Genomic DNA, 14,828 nt, shown 5'->3' on the forward strand with positions numbered 1-14,828 from the left:
TCTTGGATAAGATACTGAGTCACCCAATGGCATGGTAATCTTGTATTTGCTTTGGTTTATCTTTATGGTGTGGAGATTAAATACGATTATTGCAGAGCATTAACTCCTATGGTTTGTGCAGGGCATATTATTTCTTGAATCAATAGATAGCATTTTTTTTTGGGAAGCTTGGGGGTACTCAGTGTTGAGTAGTAGTAGTATATACCTTTTCGTACATATGTACTCGTTAGTTATGCATCATTGGCTCTGGAGGGTTTTGGCACAGTAACCCTACCCCTCCTCCTGCTGAAGGGCACCACCCTCCAAAGAGATCTTAGCTATCTTCATCATGAGGATTTCGTACCTGAGTGACAATCCTCCTAAGGCGGCATTATTAGCCTATCAATTGAATTCACTGGTTAAAACAAACACTTTTGTACAAAATATTTTGTTACCAAGTAGCTTTTAAAGGGTTGGCAGATTTCCACTTTGCCCACCTCCTTTTTCAAATGTGGGAAGTAGCTATATGGAGAGGTAAGGTTCATTTAAAAAATATACGTAATTTAAGATATATTTTTTAAATACGTACCTCTCCATTACATAAATTGTCCTCCCTACCTCCCCACATCAAAGTGGACAGTACTGTAGTAGACTGATCGGTCCCCTGGTTGGAAGTGTGGAAAGTAGATGGATAGAAGACAGATATTCATAGAAAACATTGTGTTCCCATTTTTGTTTTGTTTCAATCTGTCGAACTACCACTGGCGTGGAAGTAAAAGCTATATGATGGAGAGGTAAGTATTTAAAAATTAAATCTTAAATTATGTATTTATATTTTTTGTATTTTCCAGTAAACAATGTGGGTGTCATGCTTCCAAACCCAATGGACTTTCGCTATGTAGCAGACCGCGAAATCTGGAGTCATGTAAATGTTAATGTAGCCTCTGTCCCTGCAATGACCAAGTTGGTTCTTCCTTCAATGATTTCCAGAGGAAAGGGAGCCATCATTAATATTGCATCTATTGCTGCTTCAGGCCCTATTCCTCTTATGGGAATTTATGCTGCCTCTAAGGTATTTTTCAGTTTTTGTGGATTACAGCATTTCCAGTATCATTTATTTGGGATGAATCTTACCTACTGTAAAAGATAGTTATGTCTTCGTGCTGGCAGGGAGTTGGTATTCAAATAGAAGAAGATTGTTTGGCTGACCTGGTTGACTGTCTAGTTCACCTGTATATGCCACCAGGTGTATTTTGAATGGTTTAGCGCTTGTCAGAATTCTTCTTGCTGCAGCTATGAGTGGTTGTCAGTATTTCACTGGTTTGATTGATAGCTGTTTTCACGGTATTATATACTGTATGTGTCTTTGTTCTTTAGGATGTCTTCCAGGGGAAGCAAAGCAAGAACATCAGGCTCTGTAGATCATTACTTAGTTAACAGGATGTTTAATTTTGAACTAGATAGACACACTGTATGTGCCAGCTGCAGGGGTCTAGTGTGATCTTGAATATAGAGGGATGTAGAGACTGGTTGAAGAACTTTATGCTTTAGTTTCTTAGTCATATTAGAGATTGAAAGCAGACCGTTTGAGAAGCAAATGGCTAAGTCAGGACATAATCTGCCCTTTTTCCTTCTTCTCAGGTACCTTTGCCATTTGTCTGTATGTACTCGGTCTCCAGCTATTATCACTGTCACTCTTTTAGTAGACCAGAAACTTCTTACCTCTGCCTTCCTCTCCCGATTTTTTACAGATAAGTATTTCAAGACATTACTTCAGGATTTGAACCTTATTTTAGTCAGTTAAATGTTAAATGGATTACAGGGAACCGTTCGATGTCCTTCCATAGTGTGCGATATTTTTCATGTTTCCCTTTGAGAGGTAAGATGTCGGTGCCCTCTGTTTGCAGCCCAAAATCAGAACTGCCTTGCAGCAGTTAGTGTGATCGCCAGAGGATCATTGTTGGAGATCGCAAATCTTAGCACCATTTAGACTTCACAGTCATATGCATCTAGCAGTGATGCTTAGCACTGCCAGGATTAATAGTATAGGTAAAGAGAGTTATTAAAAAATGTCTGTAGTTGGGTGTTTTAATTTTCATGGTATGTTAACTCAAATGATTGTTGAATCAGCCTCATGTATGCTAATCTTTGATCTAAATCCTTGTCTGCCATTTGCCTTTCTCTGTGTAGTGCACTTGTTCAGTCTTTACTAAAGTTTTCTTTGGCTGTCGAGGAGGCCCTTCTTTCTCCCTCTGCTAATGTTTCCCTTTCTAGTTCTTTCATTGTTACAGGATCCTCAGTTGATTCTAATCTGGATGCACTTCTAGCTAAGTGACTGTTCAAAGCTTTAACATTTGGGGATAGTATTAGGTCTGTTGAGATCGTTTTGTGTGAGGCAGTGGTGTCAGGTGTTGCTGGCACTTCTCTCCCCCTTCCTCCTGCGCTTCCTATTTTCTGTGGTGCCTGGTGGTACTTTGTCTTCTCTTGCTCACCTGCATTGTGTCGTCTCAGGTGAGCTGAGCACCTGCAATGTTGCAGGAACTGCAACAAAAGCCACGTTTAGATGAAAACATTGCACCGCACAAGCACACACAAACTGTTCTCAACATGAACAGCAAGGAACTGATGCACAGCTGGATAAAGGAATGAAGTGCACTTTGCTGCTAAGTGCAGTGGTACTTTTTGAATGTTGCCATTAGGGAAGGAGATTCTTAGGATGCTTTCATGACACATAACTATCAGGCATCTGTGTTGTTGTCAGTAACGCAGAAGTTTACAAAACTCATGAGTGTTCTACCCACTCATCTTTTACCATACATTATTGTACTGATGAAGTATGTCTCAGCCAAATAAAAGTGATAAACAAAGCAATGTTTGATGACATGTCAAGTGACATAGTGGTTTTAAGTTAATAACAGTCACGAAAGCTCTCAGTAACTTAAACACCTGCCTACCTCTCCCCACTCACCTCCCAACCCCCCCAAAACATTTTCATTGCCCTACCACCCCAACAATAACCCTAGCTCAGCCTGTGTATGACTGTAAGCAGTGTTACCAGTTCTTCTTTTTGCTAGCACAACATTTACAACCATCCAGGATGGGTTTTTTTACATTTTTATGAAATATATATATATTTTTTATAAATGTGTATTTTAGTATACTGGGGACCTCGGATAATATTGTTCTGGTTAAGATGAAACTGAGGTAAAAGCAGATAATATAGGAACTACTCTGTATACAGTAGAGAAATGGGTGCTTACAAGGAAGTGGAGATTTGACACAGGTAAGGTACAAAATGGCAAGATCTAATGTTGGAGCATTTTGAAAGATAGTATTACAAATAAGGAAGTAATTTAGAGGAGTTGCCTTGAGCATGAAAATGAACTTGAGATGATGATGCCACGTGATAAGAGTTTAGGAGCAGGTAGCAAACTAGTGGAGATGAAACTACTCATTACAACCATTTTGAAGGGCCAGAGAATAGCTGAGAAAAAATTAGGCAAAGCTCTGAACCAGATAGGAATACCAGTAGGAAGACGTAAAAATAAATTGAAAATTGACAGAAAATTAATTGATGACAGTGACATTCATTACCAAGAAATTGTAAAACTATTGCATGTTTACAGTAATTATGGACTCGGTAATATGTAAGCTAGAAGTTTTTCATGTGGCAAAAAATATGTTAAGCTCGTTTTATGATGTGGACATTATTATCACTGCTATTTTTATTGAGTAATTTAACAAGTTCACCGATTACTCTTATAAGTGTTACTTTAATTACTTTTTTGAAAATAGTTTTTTATTTTTTTTTTTTACTACTTTTCAGACATTTGTGGACTATTTTTCCCAAGCTTTGGAATGGGAGTGCCGTGGAACTGGGATCACTGTGCAAACTGTAAATCCAGGTTATGTGTCAACTAATATGACTAGTATGTCGGATTTAATTCACAGACCAAGTAAGTTAACAGTCTTGAATTTTTTTTCCATGTTGTAAATTTCACATTTGATCTGTACTGTAAGCTGTCTAGGGATAATGTAAATTTTTTTGCACAAACTGACACTGTAAAAAATTGTTACTATTGCTTTTAATGTGTGCTATGGAAATCATGTAGGCAAGCCTTTTCAGTAATTTAACAGTAGTGTTGCAGAGTTTTTAGACCTTTCTTGCTTCATTCAACTCGTCCTTGTAAGATTTTATGTCTTTGAAATGGTATTTGCTGAATTGAATGATTGAAGTAACAGGTATTCCAGAAATAGTTTGCCTTCATGTGCATAATTCATCTGATTAAACAGTTTCAATAGTGGTGGTGATGTTGAGAGGCAAATACCAGACTCTCACATCTAAATGAAGATAATTTAAAAACTTATGATCAAGCATATGAAAATTTAATATTCTCTTGAAGGGTAAGCTATTCTACCTGTATGAATTAGATGGCATGGACCCAGGCCTTTTGATTATACAGGTTCACAATCCCTCATCCAAATCCCATGTGGCCAGCTGTTTTTTGGTTTTTGTATTTTTTTTGGATTTCAGAACTGAAGCTTGCTCCATTTCCACCAAAACCTTTCTGTAAAATTAAAAAATATATGGCTTCAAAAAGAACGTAATTTGCATATATACTTGTGTATCATGTGATGCGTAAGATTTCGTCTGAAAACATGATATCATCACATATAATATGTACTGAGAAATGCATTTTCAGTAGATTAAATGAGGCTATGCTTAATGTGCAAGCTTCTTTTTCAGTAGATTATACTAGGCTACGATACCTGTCTTAGTTTCAGTAGATTTCACTGATAGTGTATATTATATGCAAGTTAGCTATTGACTAATTAATAGCCCCAGAAGCAGAAGTTCAGTAGATTAAATGCTAATCATCCTACATTCAACCAGGCTCCCCATATGTAGGTAGTGCTGTCAGTGGACCTCACATGGTTCACTGTAGGCATAACAAGGTTTTTTGCAGTGTCCCTTTGGCCGCTAACTGCAATCTCCTTCATTCCTTTTACTGTACCTCAATTGATATTCTCTTTCTTCCATCGGACTTCCAACCCTCTCTAACAATTGTTTCATAGTGCAACTGTGAGGTTTTCCTCCTGTTACACCTTTCAGACCTTACTGTCAATTTCCCCTTCAGTGCTGAATGACCTCATAGGTCCCAGCACTTGACCTTTGGCCTAAATTCTATATTCCAAATTCAGCCAGGCTTACCAAACTTGGGGCTTGTGTAGGAATTTAAATTAACACCCATTGCTGTTTCACTCAAAACACTGGAATGAACAGCAGGTACTGATTTGAAAAACAGCCAATAGTTTCTCTCTCTCTCTCTCTCTCTCTCTCTCTCTCTCTCTCTCTCTCTCTCTCTCTCTCTCTCTCTGTCACATATTTTTTATATCTAATCCATGTATGGTCCCTCCCCCCTAAAATAGGTAAAAAATTAGTTTTCGGAAAGTCAAAGTCACGGTATAAGACTATATATGGTAAACTTAAATTTTCACACTTGGGATCACCTTGACATAGTGAGGGGACTCTTGAACCCCTGGAATTTGTTCCTGGGTTTGAGTTCTAGAGTCCTATATATTAATACTGATTAATTTTGGTTAATTCTTGAGGAATTTATCACTTTTGGTAAAATTTATTTGCTCCTGTAAATAGGAAAGGTATTATGCTCGGACTTGGGTCTATATCTGAAGGTTATACGGACTCCACCCTACTTACGAACATTCAGGTTACGAACATTCATAGCTCTGAACAGACAGGCTCACAAGTTCAAATTTTGTTCCAAGCACCTATTCTGCTTGTAAGAACTTTTGCGAAGAACAGAAGAACACAAGGAAGAAGAACCTGTTCCTTTAACTCCTTCCCTGATTATCCCAAATAGTCTCATGATTAACTACAATATATTCTACTTAAAATAACAAGAATACTTGTTCATGTTCGTAACATATTCCTATTTATTTTTATCTTCCTGATTTAACTAGGTCTGTGATGAATTCCCATTTTTTTATATTCCATTTCTTATATTTAGTATGCATTTTTGTCAGTAGATGGCAGTGTGCATTGTTTACTTTATGAACTTCCAATATCGGACACTGTTCCTGCGAAACTCTTTCAAGTTCATAAGTTTCAGGGCATGGGAAAAATACTAAATTTTGAATGTTGCATGAATCTAAATTTTATTCTCTAATTTTTGCCTTTCTAACATCCAAAGTAATTCTTTATAATACTGCATGATGTAAAAATACAGTGAAAATAGTATAATCTTTGACTCTGAGTTAACTTGGGAATGTAAACATCTACAAAAATTATGCACTATATATTAAAACCAACTTACAAACAACTCAAGATATGAACGGCCATTCAGAATGTAACTTGTTCATAAGTAGGGTTGTATCTGTAGTAGGAACTTTGTAGGTGTGTTTCATTGTATTTGGGTGGTTATACTTATAATTATTTTCTGTTTTGCAGGGTTGGTTATTCTTTTAAAATTTTACAGGACTGCACTTTTTTATTTTCTAGGTATTTTGATACCAACAGCAAGAACTTTTGTGACTCATTCACTCAGTACTTTGGGGTATACTGCTCGAACAAGTGGCTATTGGGTTCATGGTATTCAGGTAAGTTTTAGATAAGTTTTTGTTAATTTATAATTTAATGTTTTGAAGTGAGTAATAAAATTCTCTCACCCAAAAGTTATAGAATTGTTAAGTACTGTATTTCCATTTAATGTTCTTTAACATAAATTCTGAAATTACACATACAGATATTTAGACATTTTAATTGGTATTGTACTCGGATGGTTACTGATGGTAATCTATGTAATGTGATTTGGAACAATTTTAGCCGTGTATTTTCAATAGAACATGTAAAGTATAAATTGTCTTCCATGCTAAATTTGCAAACTTTGTAAAATTAAATTCCTTCTTTCTTGAGTCCTGCATATACATTTTTGTACTATAGCTATGTAGTAAAAGCTGTTCTATAATAATTTTGCACTTGCATCTGTGGATACCAAACCTTGCCAGATCACTGTTTAAATTTGTATGCATAAGGAAAATATTCTCCTGTAATAAAAATTTCTGGGTTTTCATGAAATTTATGTATGTACATGCATTTGTAGGAGTTCCCTATCTCCCATCTGCTTTGAACTCTGTTTATGGTATTATGTCCCTTACACAAGAATAGGTGTAGGAACTTACAGAGAAGCATTGATAAGTTTTAGCAAGTATTAGTATTGATATCAAGAAATTCCAGCAAGTAGTTCTGGAAAGCAGGCAAGTACCATAAAAACAAGTACATATGCAAATTCCCTGCCACAAGCATTCTCTACTTTACACTTGAATACAGTGTCTTGAATTAAGTTTTTTTTTGTGACCTCATATCAAACGGCAAGTTTCACATGCTGAATCAGACATTTCTTAAATCACAGAGTTCTCAGTTGAGCTTTCATGGTATTTGGAAATTAGGATCTTTTCTCATGTGAAAGTGGTACTATAATGCTATTTTTCTTTTTTCAGACTCACTTCGTGCAGAATTTCATCTCAACATGGGTGTTCAAATATTGTATGTACCTATTCAATTGCCTCATTGTGAAGAACTTGAAGAAAAATCAGGAGTAAGCATCTTGGTGCTTTTAAAGGAAAAGGTGCAACAGTAGGGATCATGTTATGGGACATTTTAGTCGTAATTACTATGCACAGGACTGTTTTTAATGATAAGCTTATCTATAACTTAAAATTTTGTGTATATTTTTTTAAGAGAACCATCTTTGCTAATGTAGCAATGTTTAGCTGTCTCATATTAACCATGTATATTTTAGTGTCCTTAATTATGGTTTTTATTCGGTAGTTTCTGTTTCCATGTAGTTTAGAAAATCTTTAAATTTGTACCTTAAACTGTACTTCTAATTCTGTCTTTATTTCAAATAATTCTGTTGATTTTCTTCACCTACAGAGAACAGAGAAACAAATCCAAATGTACACAGTTCTTTTGAATTTTTAATACAGACATATTCTGTTATAACATGACAGTAAAAGTTCTGGGGACACTTCACTATTACAGTATTCTCTGTTCAATAAAAGATCTGTGAACTTAAAATTTGGTTTTGTTTTCCAGGGTTTTGGGCATATTTTGAAGGACTACAACAAGATTGCTTGACAAATTGGACCAGAACCTTTGCAATTGAGCTGATACAGTTATAATTTTCATGAAGTTATTTCTGTTTCTCTAAGAATTGTCTTGCAAACTGTTGGATGATATATATATATATATACAATAAATACTGTATTAGCAGTTTCTAAAACTCACACAGTAGTAATATTATAAATAACATTGTATCACTTTATAGTTGACTGCCTTCAAACTTACCTAAACCTAACATCGACTGAAGACTTAAAACAATATTTTTGTAAATTCACCTTTAAAAGCAAGATTTTACCACTAAAAATGTAAGTCTCTAACTTAAGTCTGTAAATAATCAAAAGGTACTTTTCCTAATACAGCATAAACACTACAATTTTCTCAACTTTTCTTTTTCAACCTTCAGCTTTACAGTCCTTTTGGTACAGAAACTAGTTGTTCATACGCAGAACTAACCTTCGGTCTTAACATTAGGATAAATCTTCTGGCACCAGCTGGAAACCATTTTAAAAAAAAAAAAAACTGTAAATGCAAAGAATCTGTGGCATCTGGCATCTGATGCACAGATGAGGTGGAAGCAGGTCAGAGACCTAGCTAGAACCTCGTGACACATTCAGCCTTCTTCAGCCGTCTTGGAGTGGACATTCACCTTTGCTCTCCTTTCCCTTAGCTGTTTTTTGTCCTAAGCCTGTGATACTTTCCTGCTGATTGTCTTGTGTTTTTGGGTGTCTGTGTGTTTCGTGGTGTTGTTGTGCTTTCCACTATTCAACCTAAGAAGCCCTGTGAGGGCCGATGCATGTGTCCCAGTGTTTGAGGGTTTCCATGTTCCCACTTCCTGGCTTCTGAGATAGACCTCCATTAGGCCTAACTGGTGTACCCTCTCTGGATGGCCTGTTGTTGCATTTCTTCTCTTCACTCTGGAAGTTCCCCCACCTCCCGGCCTCCACTTCTTTGGTTCTCGTGTGATGCCACCTAGTGGGACACCTTCGTTACTAACTACACATCATCCTGGGTCATCTTGCCCGGCAGCATTTCCATCAGCCCTGAGTTAGACTCCTGCTCCCGTGACGTCACTCCTTGCGTCATCTCTCCTTGTGACGACAGCATCCGTGACATTTCCTCCAATTTCTCCCATGATGTCATCTTCTGCAGTTGGCGATCCTTCGGAGGCATTTGTACAGACTGTGGTGGACAGGCTGGACTCTGTTTTTCGAGAGAGGTATGGCAATTCTTCTGTCAAGAAAAGGTGTAGGCTGCCATCTTCTTCTTTGTCCTCTTCATCCTCTTCATTATCTCCGTCGTCTCCTCCTGCTCATGCTTGAGTTAGACGTTGAAGGATTGAAGACTTTGTCGCTTTGCTGTTGGAGAAGCCAAGGACTCTTTCGCCAGCTTCTTCCCACAGGCGTGTCTCCAATTCACGTATGCGGACATAGTTGCGTCCATGTTCCTGTGGATGGTGTTCATCGCTCTGCAACCCCTCAGAAGTTGGCTTCAGTCGTTCATTCTTCTCCATATTCTGTGCAAGTTCGGCAGAAAGATGATAAGGCTCCGATTCAGAAGTTGAAAATGGTGGACCTCCCCCCCCCCCGCCCCCCGTTAGAAGTCCAGTTGTTCCAAGGCCTACAAGGTGTTCTCCTTCAAGGATTAGGGTGTTAGATACCCACTTATCTAACAACTCAGAGGCTTAGGTCCTCTTCCTTATAACTCTAATTTCTAGGAAGAGTGATCAGGTGTGCTGAACCTCCAGTTGGTTCAGGATTCTCATACCTCCCACCAAGTATGAGTCTATCCTAATGTTAAGACCGAAGGTTTGTTCCGCATATGAACAAATAACAATTTTTTAATTACTTTGTATTTTCCATTGCTAACAAACCTGAGGTCTTAACATTGACTGCCTACCTGTAGCCACCCCTTTTGTGTCTTATCCTGGGTTGGAAGAAATCCTGAATGTGTCATGAGGTTCCAGGTGGGTCTCTGACCTGCTTCCACCTCATCTGCGTATCAGATACCAGTTGCCACAGATTCCTTGCATATACAATTTTTTATTGTTTTTAAACTGGTTTCCAGCTGGTGCCAGAAGATTTATCTATGAAAAATACAAGTTAATTAAAATTTTGTCATATTCCTTGCTAAAATCAGATATCTGTTTTTTTTTTCTGTGCTGTCAGAGTTCATACTATGATGGTTCTTTTTAAGGAAATTATTAGTAATAGGTGAGTAGGCCCTCTTACATGCATGTCATTAAAAAATATGTGCTTTAATGAAACTGTTGTGAATGTTGTGGTTTTGTCATCGGAAGTCCTATATTTTTGGCATTTCAATGGCACTTCTGAAATTAATTGGTCCAGAAGTAATTTTTGGAAGATATTTTCATCTCAGACTGTACCACACATAAGAAAAATAACTCTGCTGGGAAAGTAACAAGCTTTGATTAAAGTAAATACCATAATTAGGAATGTCATTGAAATAAGTGAATTATTGTTAATAATAAATAGGTTAACCAGACTACTGAGTTACCTTTAACTCTAATAGAACTGGCCTGAACGGTTTATTTTTAATGAATATATTAGATCTTCTTTAATAAAATTACAACTCCTTGAAAATGTAAAGATTGAATAAATAGAAAATGTCGAAGATGCTAAAAAAACATTTCAGGATGGAGACTTGGATCTGATGGGAGTTTAGGCAGAAAGTGCACAAGAAAGAGGAGGGATGAGAGAAGTCATTGCAAATTTAATCCCTCAAAAGGAAAGGCTGTTGCAAATATTCAGGATAGTGATGACTAGAGTGGCTCTTCAAAAAATGAGTTGCCACAAAGAGTTTTTTTATAATAAAAAGATAAAGCCTATTTTATATAGAAAATACTTTATATGGAAACACTATTAAACTCAGTAGCTTAACAGTATTTTGATATTTTTCATCAGGAAGAGAATACTTTTGGGCATTTAAGCACTAAAACGTCTTGTAACCTCCAAGAAACATTGAAGTCTCACTACCCAAGATTCTGCAAATGCCCATGAAGGTTTAATAAACCAGTTTGTACTTGCAAACAACATTATTATATCCATTCTACAGACTAATCACTATTAATGCATATTTGCTGACATTTGAAGAGGTAAACAGTAATTAGGACATTGTCATTTATTCTCTACAGGCTAAATCTTATACAAAGGTCTTTTATATCAAAAGTATATTTATACCCCTATAGTAATTGATATGCTTAAACATCCGATAAATGTTAAAGTCAGAGATATTTCAAATTACCTCCATGTTCTTTAGAAATATTCAAAAGTTTCACTCAGTCTTATCTAATCCCAGATAAGAAGAGAATCTGTATTGTACCCACCTGATTATAATCAAAATAGAGGAATATTAGTAGACAAGAACACTGTTTTTGTGTAATTAGTCAAGAAAAGGAAACAGCTGATTGCTGCAATAAAGATGACCATTCTGCTTTTAATCTAATTATTTCTGAACAATGATTAAAGTTGGATGTAGGCATTCAACCTTTAGAAAAACTACAAAATACAGTACATGTTTTACCCACTAAAGAGTAGATAAATCTTAGTACAGAAAAAGTTTTTGATTGGCTTTTGTGCAGTTTAGGTTGCTACTATTTTTGCAGTGTACTTCCTGTGACATGCTATAGATGGTACTGAAGTCTTTATGAAGTATCCTGTCTTGTATCTGCATTCATTATTTTTCCCTTTACTTTTATATCTCTTTTATGCATATTGCCATCTAGCTGCTGAACATTTTAATTCAAAATCATACTTAATATATGGAGCATTTGTACCCCTTAGACAAGATGCCGAGCATAAATGTTAATATAGGTGTCGGTAAATCCCAAGGAATAACCTTGGCACAGAGCATAGCCCATTACAGGGCTACAAATGTAGAACATACAGAGCAGTTGTATACATTATAAACCTTGTATGAAAAAGAACAGTAAATGGATATTAACTCATAGACTACAATGAATTTTATTTTCACCAACTGCTGGGACACTCATGTACTCATTAGTTTTTATTAGATATAAAAGCAGCCCCGATTCATGAATATATCAAATGGAATAGTTATGAGATTGAACTGAAAATTATACTAAGCTTACAAACAAATATTCTTAGGACCTATACTTGGATACACATGCACTGATAAGCACACATGCATACATAACAGTCAAAAGTACAAATGCTTTAAATCTGATACAAAAGCTATCACATACAATTTGGACAGTTGGCAGATCAACACTTATGAAGTATCTGTTCTGTTTTAGACTATTGGAGCTAAATATATCGCTCATATTTGACATGGTGATCAAAAGCATAGATCCACTTCATAATGGAGTGCTCAGATTCTGCATTTGAGTACTTTATTTAAATCTTAATCTAATAAAGCCATACAATTCAAAAATGGTAAATTGCCTCACAATCTTAACTGAGACTATAACCATCCAAGCAAGCGACAAATCTATTCAATCAAAGACTTAATTAATCACTACCATTCCCAACTGGAACCAACAGATTTTTTTTGTCAATAAATGTAAACCTAAGATTCCTCTGGTACTGTAGCTTCTTCCTTGGCTTATGTATCAAGTATGACATTACAGTTTTGTATTATCTATCTCATATACCCTAGTCTGTCAGCTCCAAATTTTTTCTTTTTAAGTAGGATTTGCTGGAATATCAGCTAATGAAATGTACCAGTTCTCTTCACCCCCATAATGATTAAGCTTTCACCACAGATTTGTCTTCAAAATGATCAGCAGTTAAAATTTTAAAAGCATGATTCCATAAATTTTGGTAACTTTCAGTGATAGTAGAAGTGCTTTAGAAGCCCTACAAAAATATTGCCCAGAAATTTCTTATGTCCAACATTAACTTTTCATTTCACAATTTTTGTGAATCTTATATCAATTTTGAGATATGTTGGATCCCTGCTCATAAAGTGTCACTACTATTGTATCTAAAATCTGTCATCTCCCAATAGGAGTCTATTTGAGAAGGCTGAAAAACACTAGCAATTAAACATTGATTTTGAAACTGCAATTTGCAACCAACAACAAATGTCAAAGTTTTGTACACAAATCCTTGAAAGATGTTTTGTCAGAATCTTCAACATTTCCAGTTCATCCAGTCATTAAATTTTTAAGGAGTTGTTACATTAAATAAAAAAGATTTACTGTATTGAGAGCAAACTAGCTAGGCCAGCACGTTAAAAGTTGAGATTGATAGTTCAGTGGCATAGTATTTATTAATATAATAATAATAATAGCAGGAATTGTACAGTACACAAAAAGCAGAGTAGGAATTGATAAACAAGAAAAGTCATGAATACTAATTAGGAATGTTAAAAGAATTGTGATGGAACAAAAGAAATGAACACAAATTGCAAAAACAAAATATAAATGTAGCCAATACAGCTATAAAATATTAAATTGATTTTTGTCATGAAAACATACTAAAGTTACTATTATGCAAGAAATGGTGATGAAATACTTGATCAAACAACATAAAATTAAAAATGAATTAAAAGTACACTGGCTGTTACAGTTAAAAGAAAAATTTCAGTCACACAGCATAAAGTACACACCTCTCTGTAATCAAATGAAATGAATTGAAATGTAAAGACCTACAAATGTAAGCAAGGTGTAAGAATATGAAGCCAAGGCTATCCTGCCCATGGTAGCTAGCTCCCCTTACACCACAATGAATGAAACTTGCCTACTATAATGAAAGGACTGAAGAAAACCTGCTTTGTTCCACGGGTTTTCAGGGCAACATACAGTACCACAGCTAGAAACGAGAAAATTCACATTTGTTAAATATGAACACAAACCGAAATTTGTTTACTAAATAGCAGCCAACCTAACCCTAAAACAATACTGGTCTTGAGAGAAGAGTAAAGAATGAAAATGAAAACTCACTGTAAACAAATTAGACGTGACATAATAGGTTTATATAAAGAAATAGCATTCCCAAGTGAAAGTTATAGGTGGATGCCACGTACAGTGTGCCCTGTCCTTGCACAGGCTACTGTACAGTAGTGCTATTAAAAGGTCTTAGTAGCTTCCCCCCTGGCTGCATTGTTTTCTGTTTCTACTTTGTATTCATACTCTTTGGTCTATTCCCACCCTTCTGTTCCTTGTCTGTCGTATTTCAGTTTTCACCTCTAATTTAGGAATAAATCTTTTCAGCCAGTTATATTATACTGGAAGTATGACTTTGGTGTGATTAATCATATATAATATTAATGTACTAACTAAGGGATTCAGAGCTGCAGAAACATGGTTTTTGGCAAGACTTTTTTATCAAAGCATCAGATAAAGGTGAAAGTTGGCAAGTGTATATTTTATAACAATACCTAATTTTTGCAAGTATTATTTAGTACCTAAGTTCATTAGTTCTAGTACATTTTACTCTATAAATATCAAAACTATCAAACTTAGGTATTAATAATACTTGCAAAAATTAGGTAAGGTTATAAAATATACACTTGCCAACTTTCACCTTTATCCGATGCTTTGATAAAAAGGTATTGCCGAAAAACCGTGTTTCATCAGCTCAGAATCCCTTACTAAGTGAAGCTGTAGGGCAAACCCACTTCTCTGTGGAAGCTAAGACAAACCAGTCAAGGAATTAGAATGTGTACTGTATACTGGTTTTGTGCAGATGGCCACCAAGGTTACGCAAGTTTTGAAAATTTTGGA

The 14,828-nt window shown here is 35.8% G+C and overlaps 1 protein-coding gene across 6 annotated transcripts in view; it reads left to right on the plus strand.

Annotated features, from left to right (window-relative positions):
- LOC136829360 (inactive hydroxysteroid dehydrogenase-like protein 1) overlaps positions 1–14,828 on the plus strand; it is a 51,447-nt gene that overhangs the window by 24,111 nt on the left and 12,508 nt on the right. For 3 of the 6 annotated variants that reach the window (XM_067087804.1, XM_067087807.1, XM_067087805.1), the window contains exons 4-7: positions 831–1,051; positions 3,806–3,935; positions 6,500–6,597; positions 7,498–7,595. In XM_067087804.1, coding sequence (XP_066943905.1) covers positions 831–1,051; positions 3,806–3,935; positions 6,500–6,597; positions 7,498–7,595 — 547 coding nt within the window. Of the gene's footprint in view, positions 1–830; positions 1,052–3,805; positions 3,936–6,499; positions 6,598–7,497; positions 7,626–8,095; positions 12,091–14,828 lie in introns of those variants that run through there. The other 3 variants (XM_067087806.1, XM_067087809.1, XM_067087808.1) reach the window with 3 other exon arrangements.

Source organism: Macrobrachium rosenbergii, chromosome 44 (genome assembly GCF_040412425.1).
Source record: "Macrobrachium rosenbergii isolate ZJJX-2024 chromosome 44, ASM4041242v1, whole genome shotgun sequence".
Classification (NCBI taxonomy): domain Eukaryota; kingdom Metazoa; phylum Arthropoda; class Malacostraca; order Decapoda; family Palaemonidae; genus Macrobrachium; species Macrobrachium rosenbergii.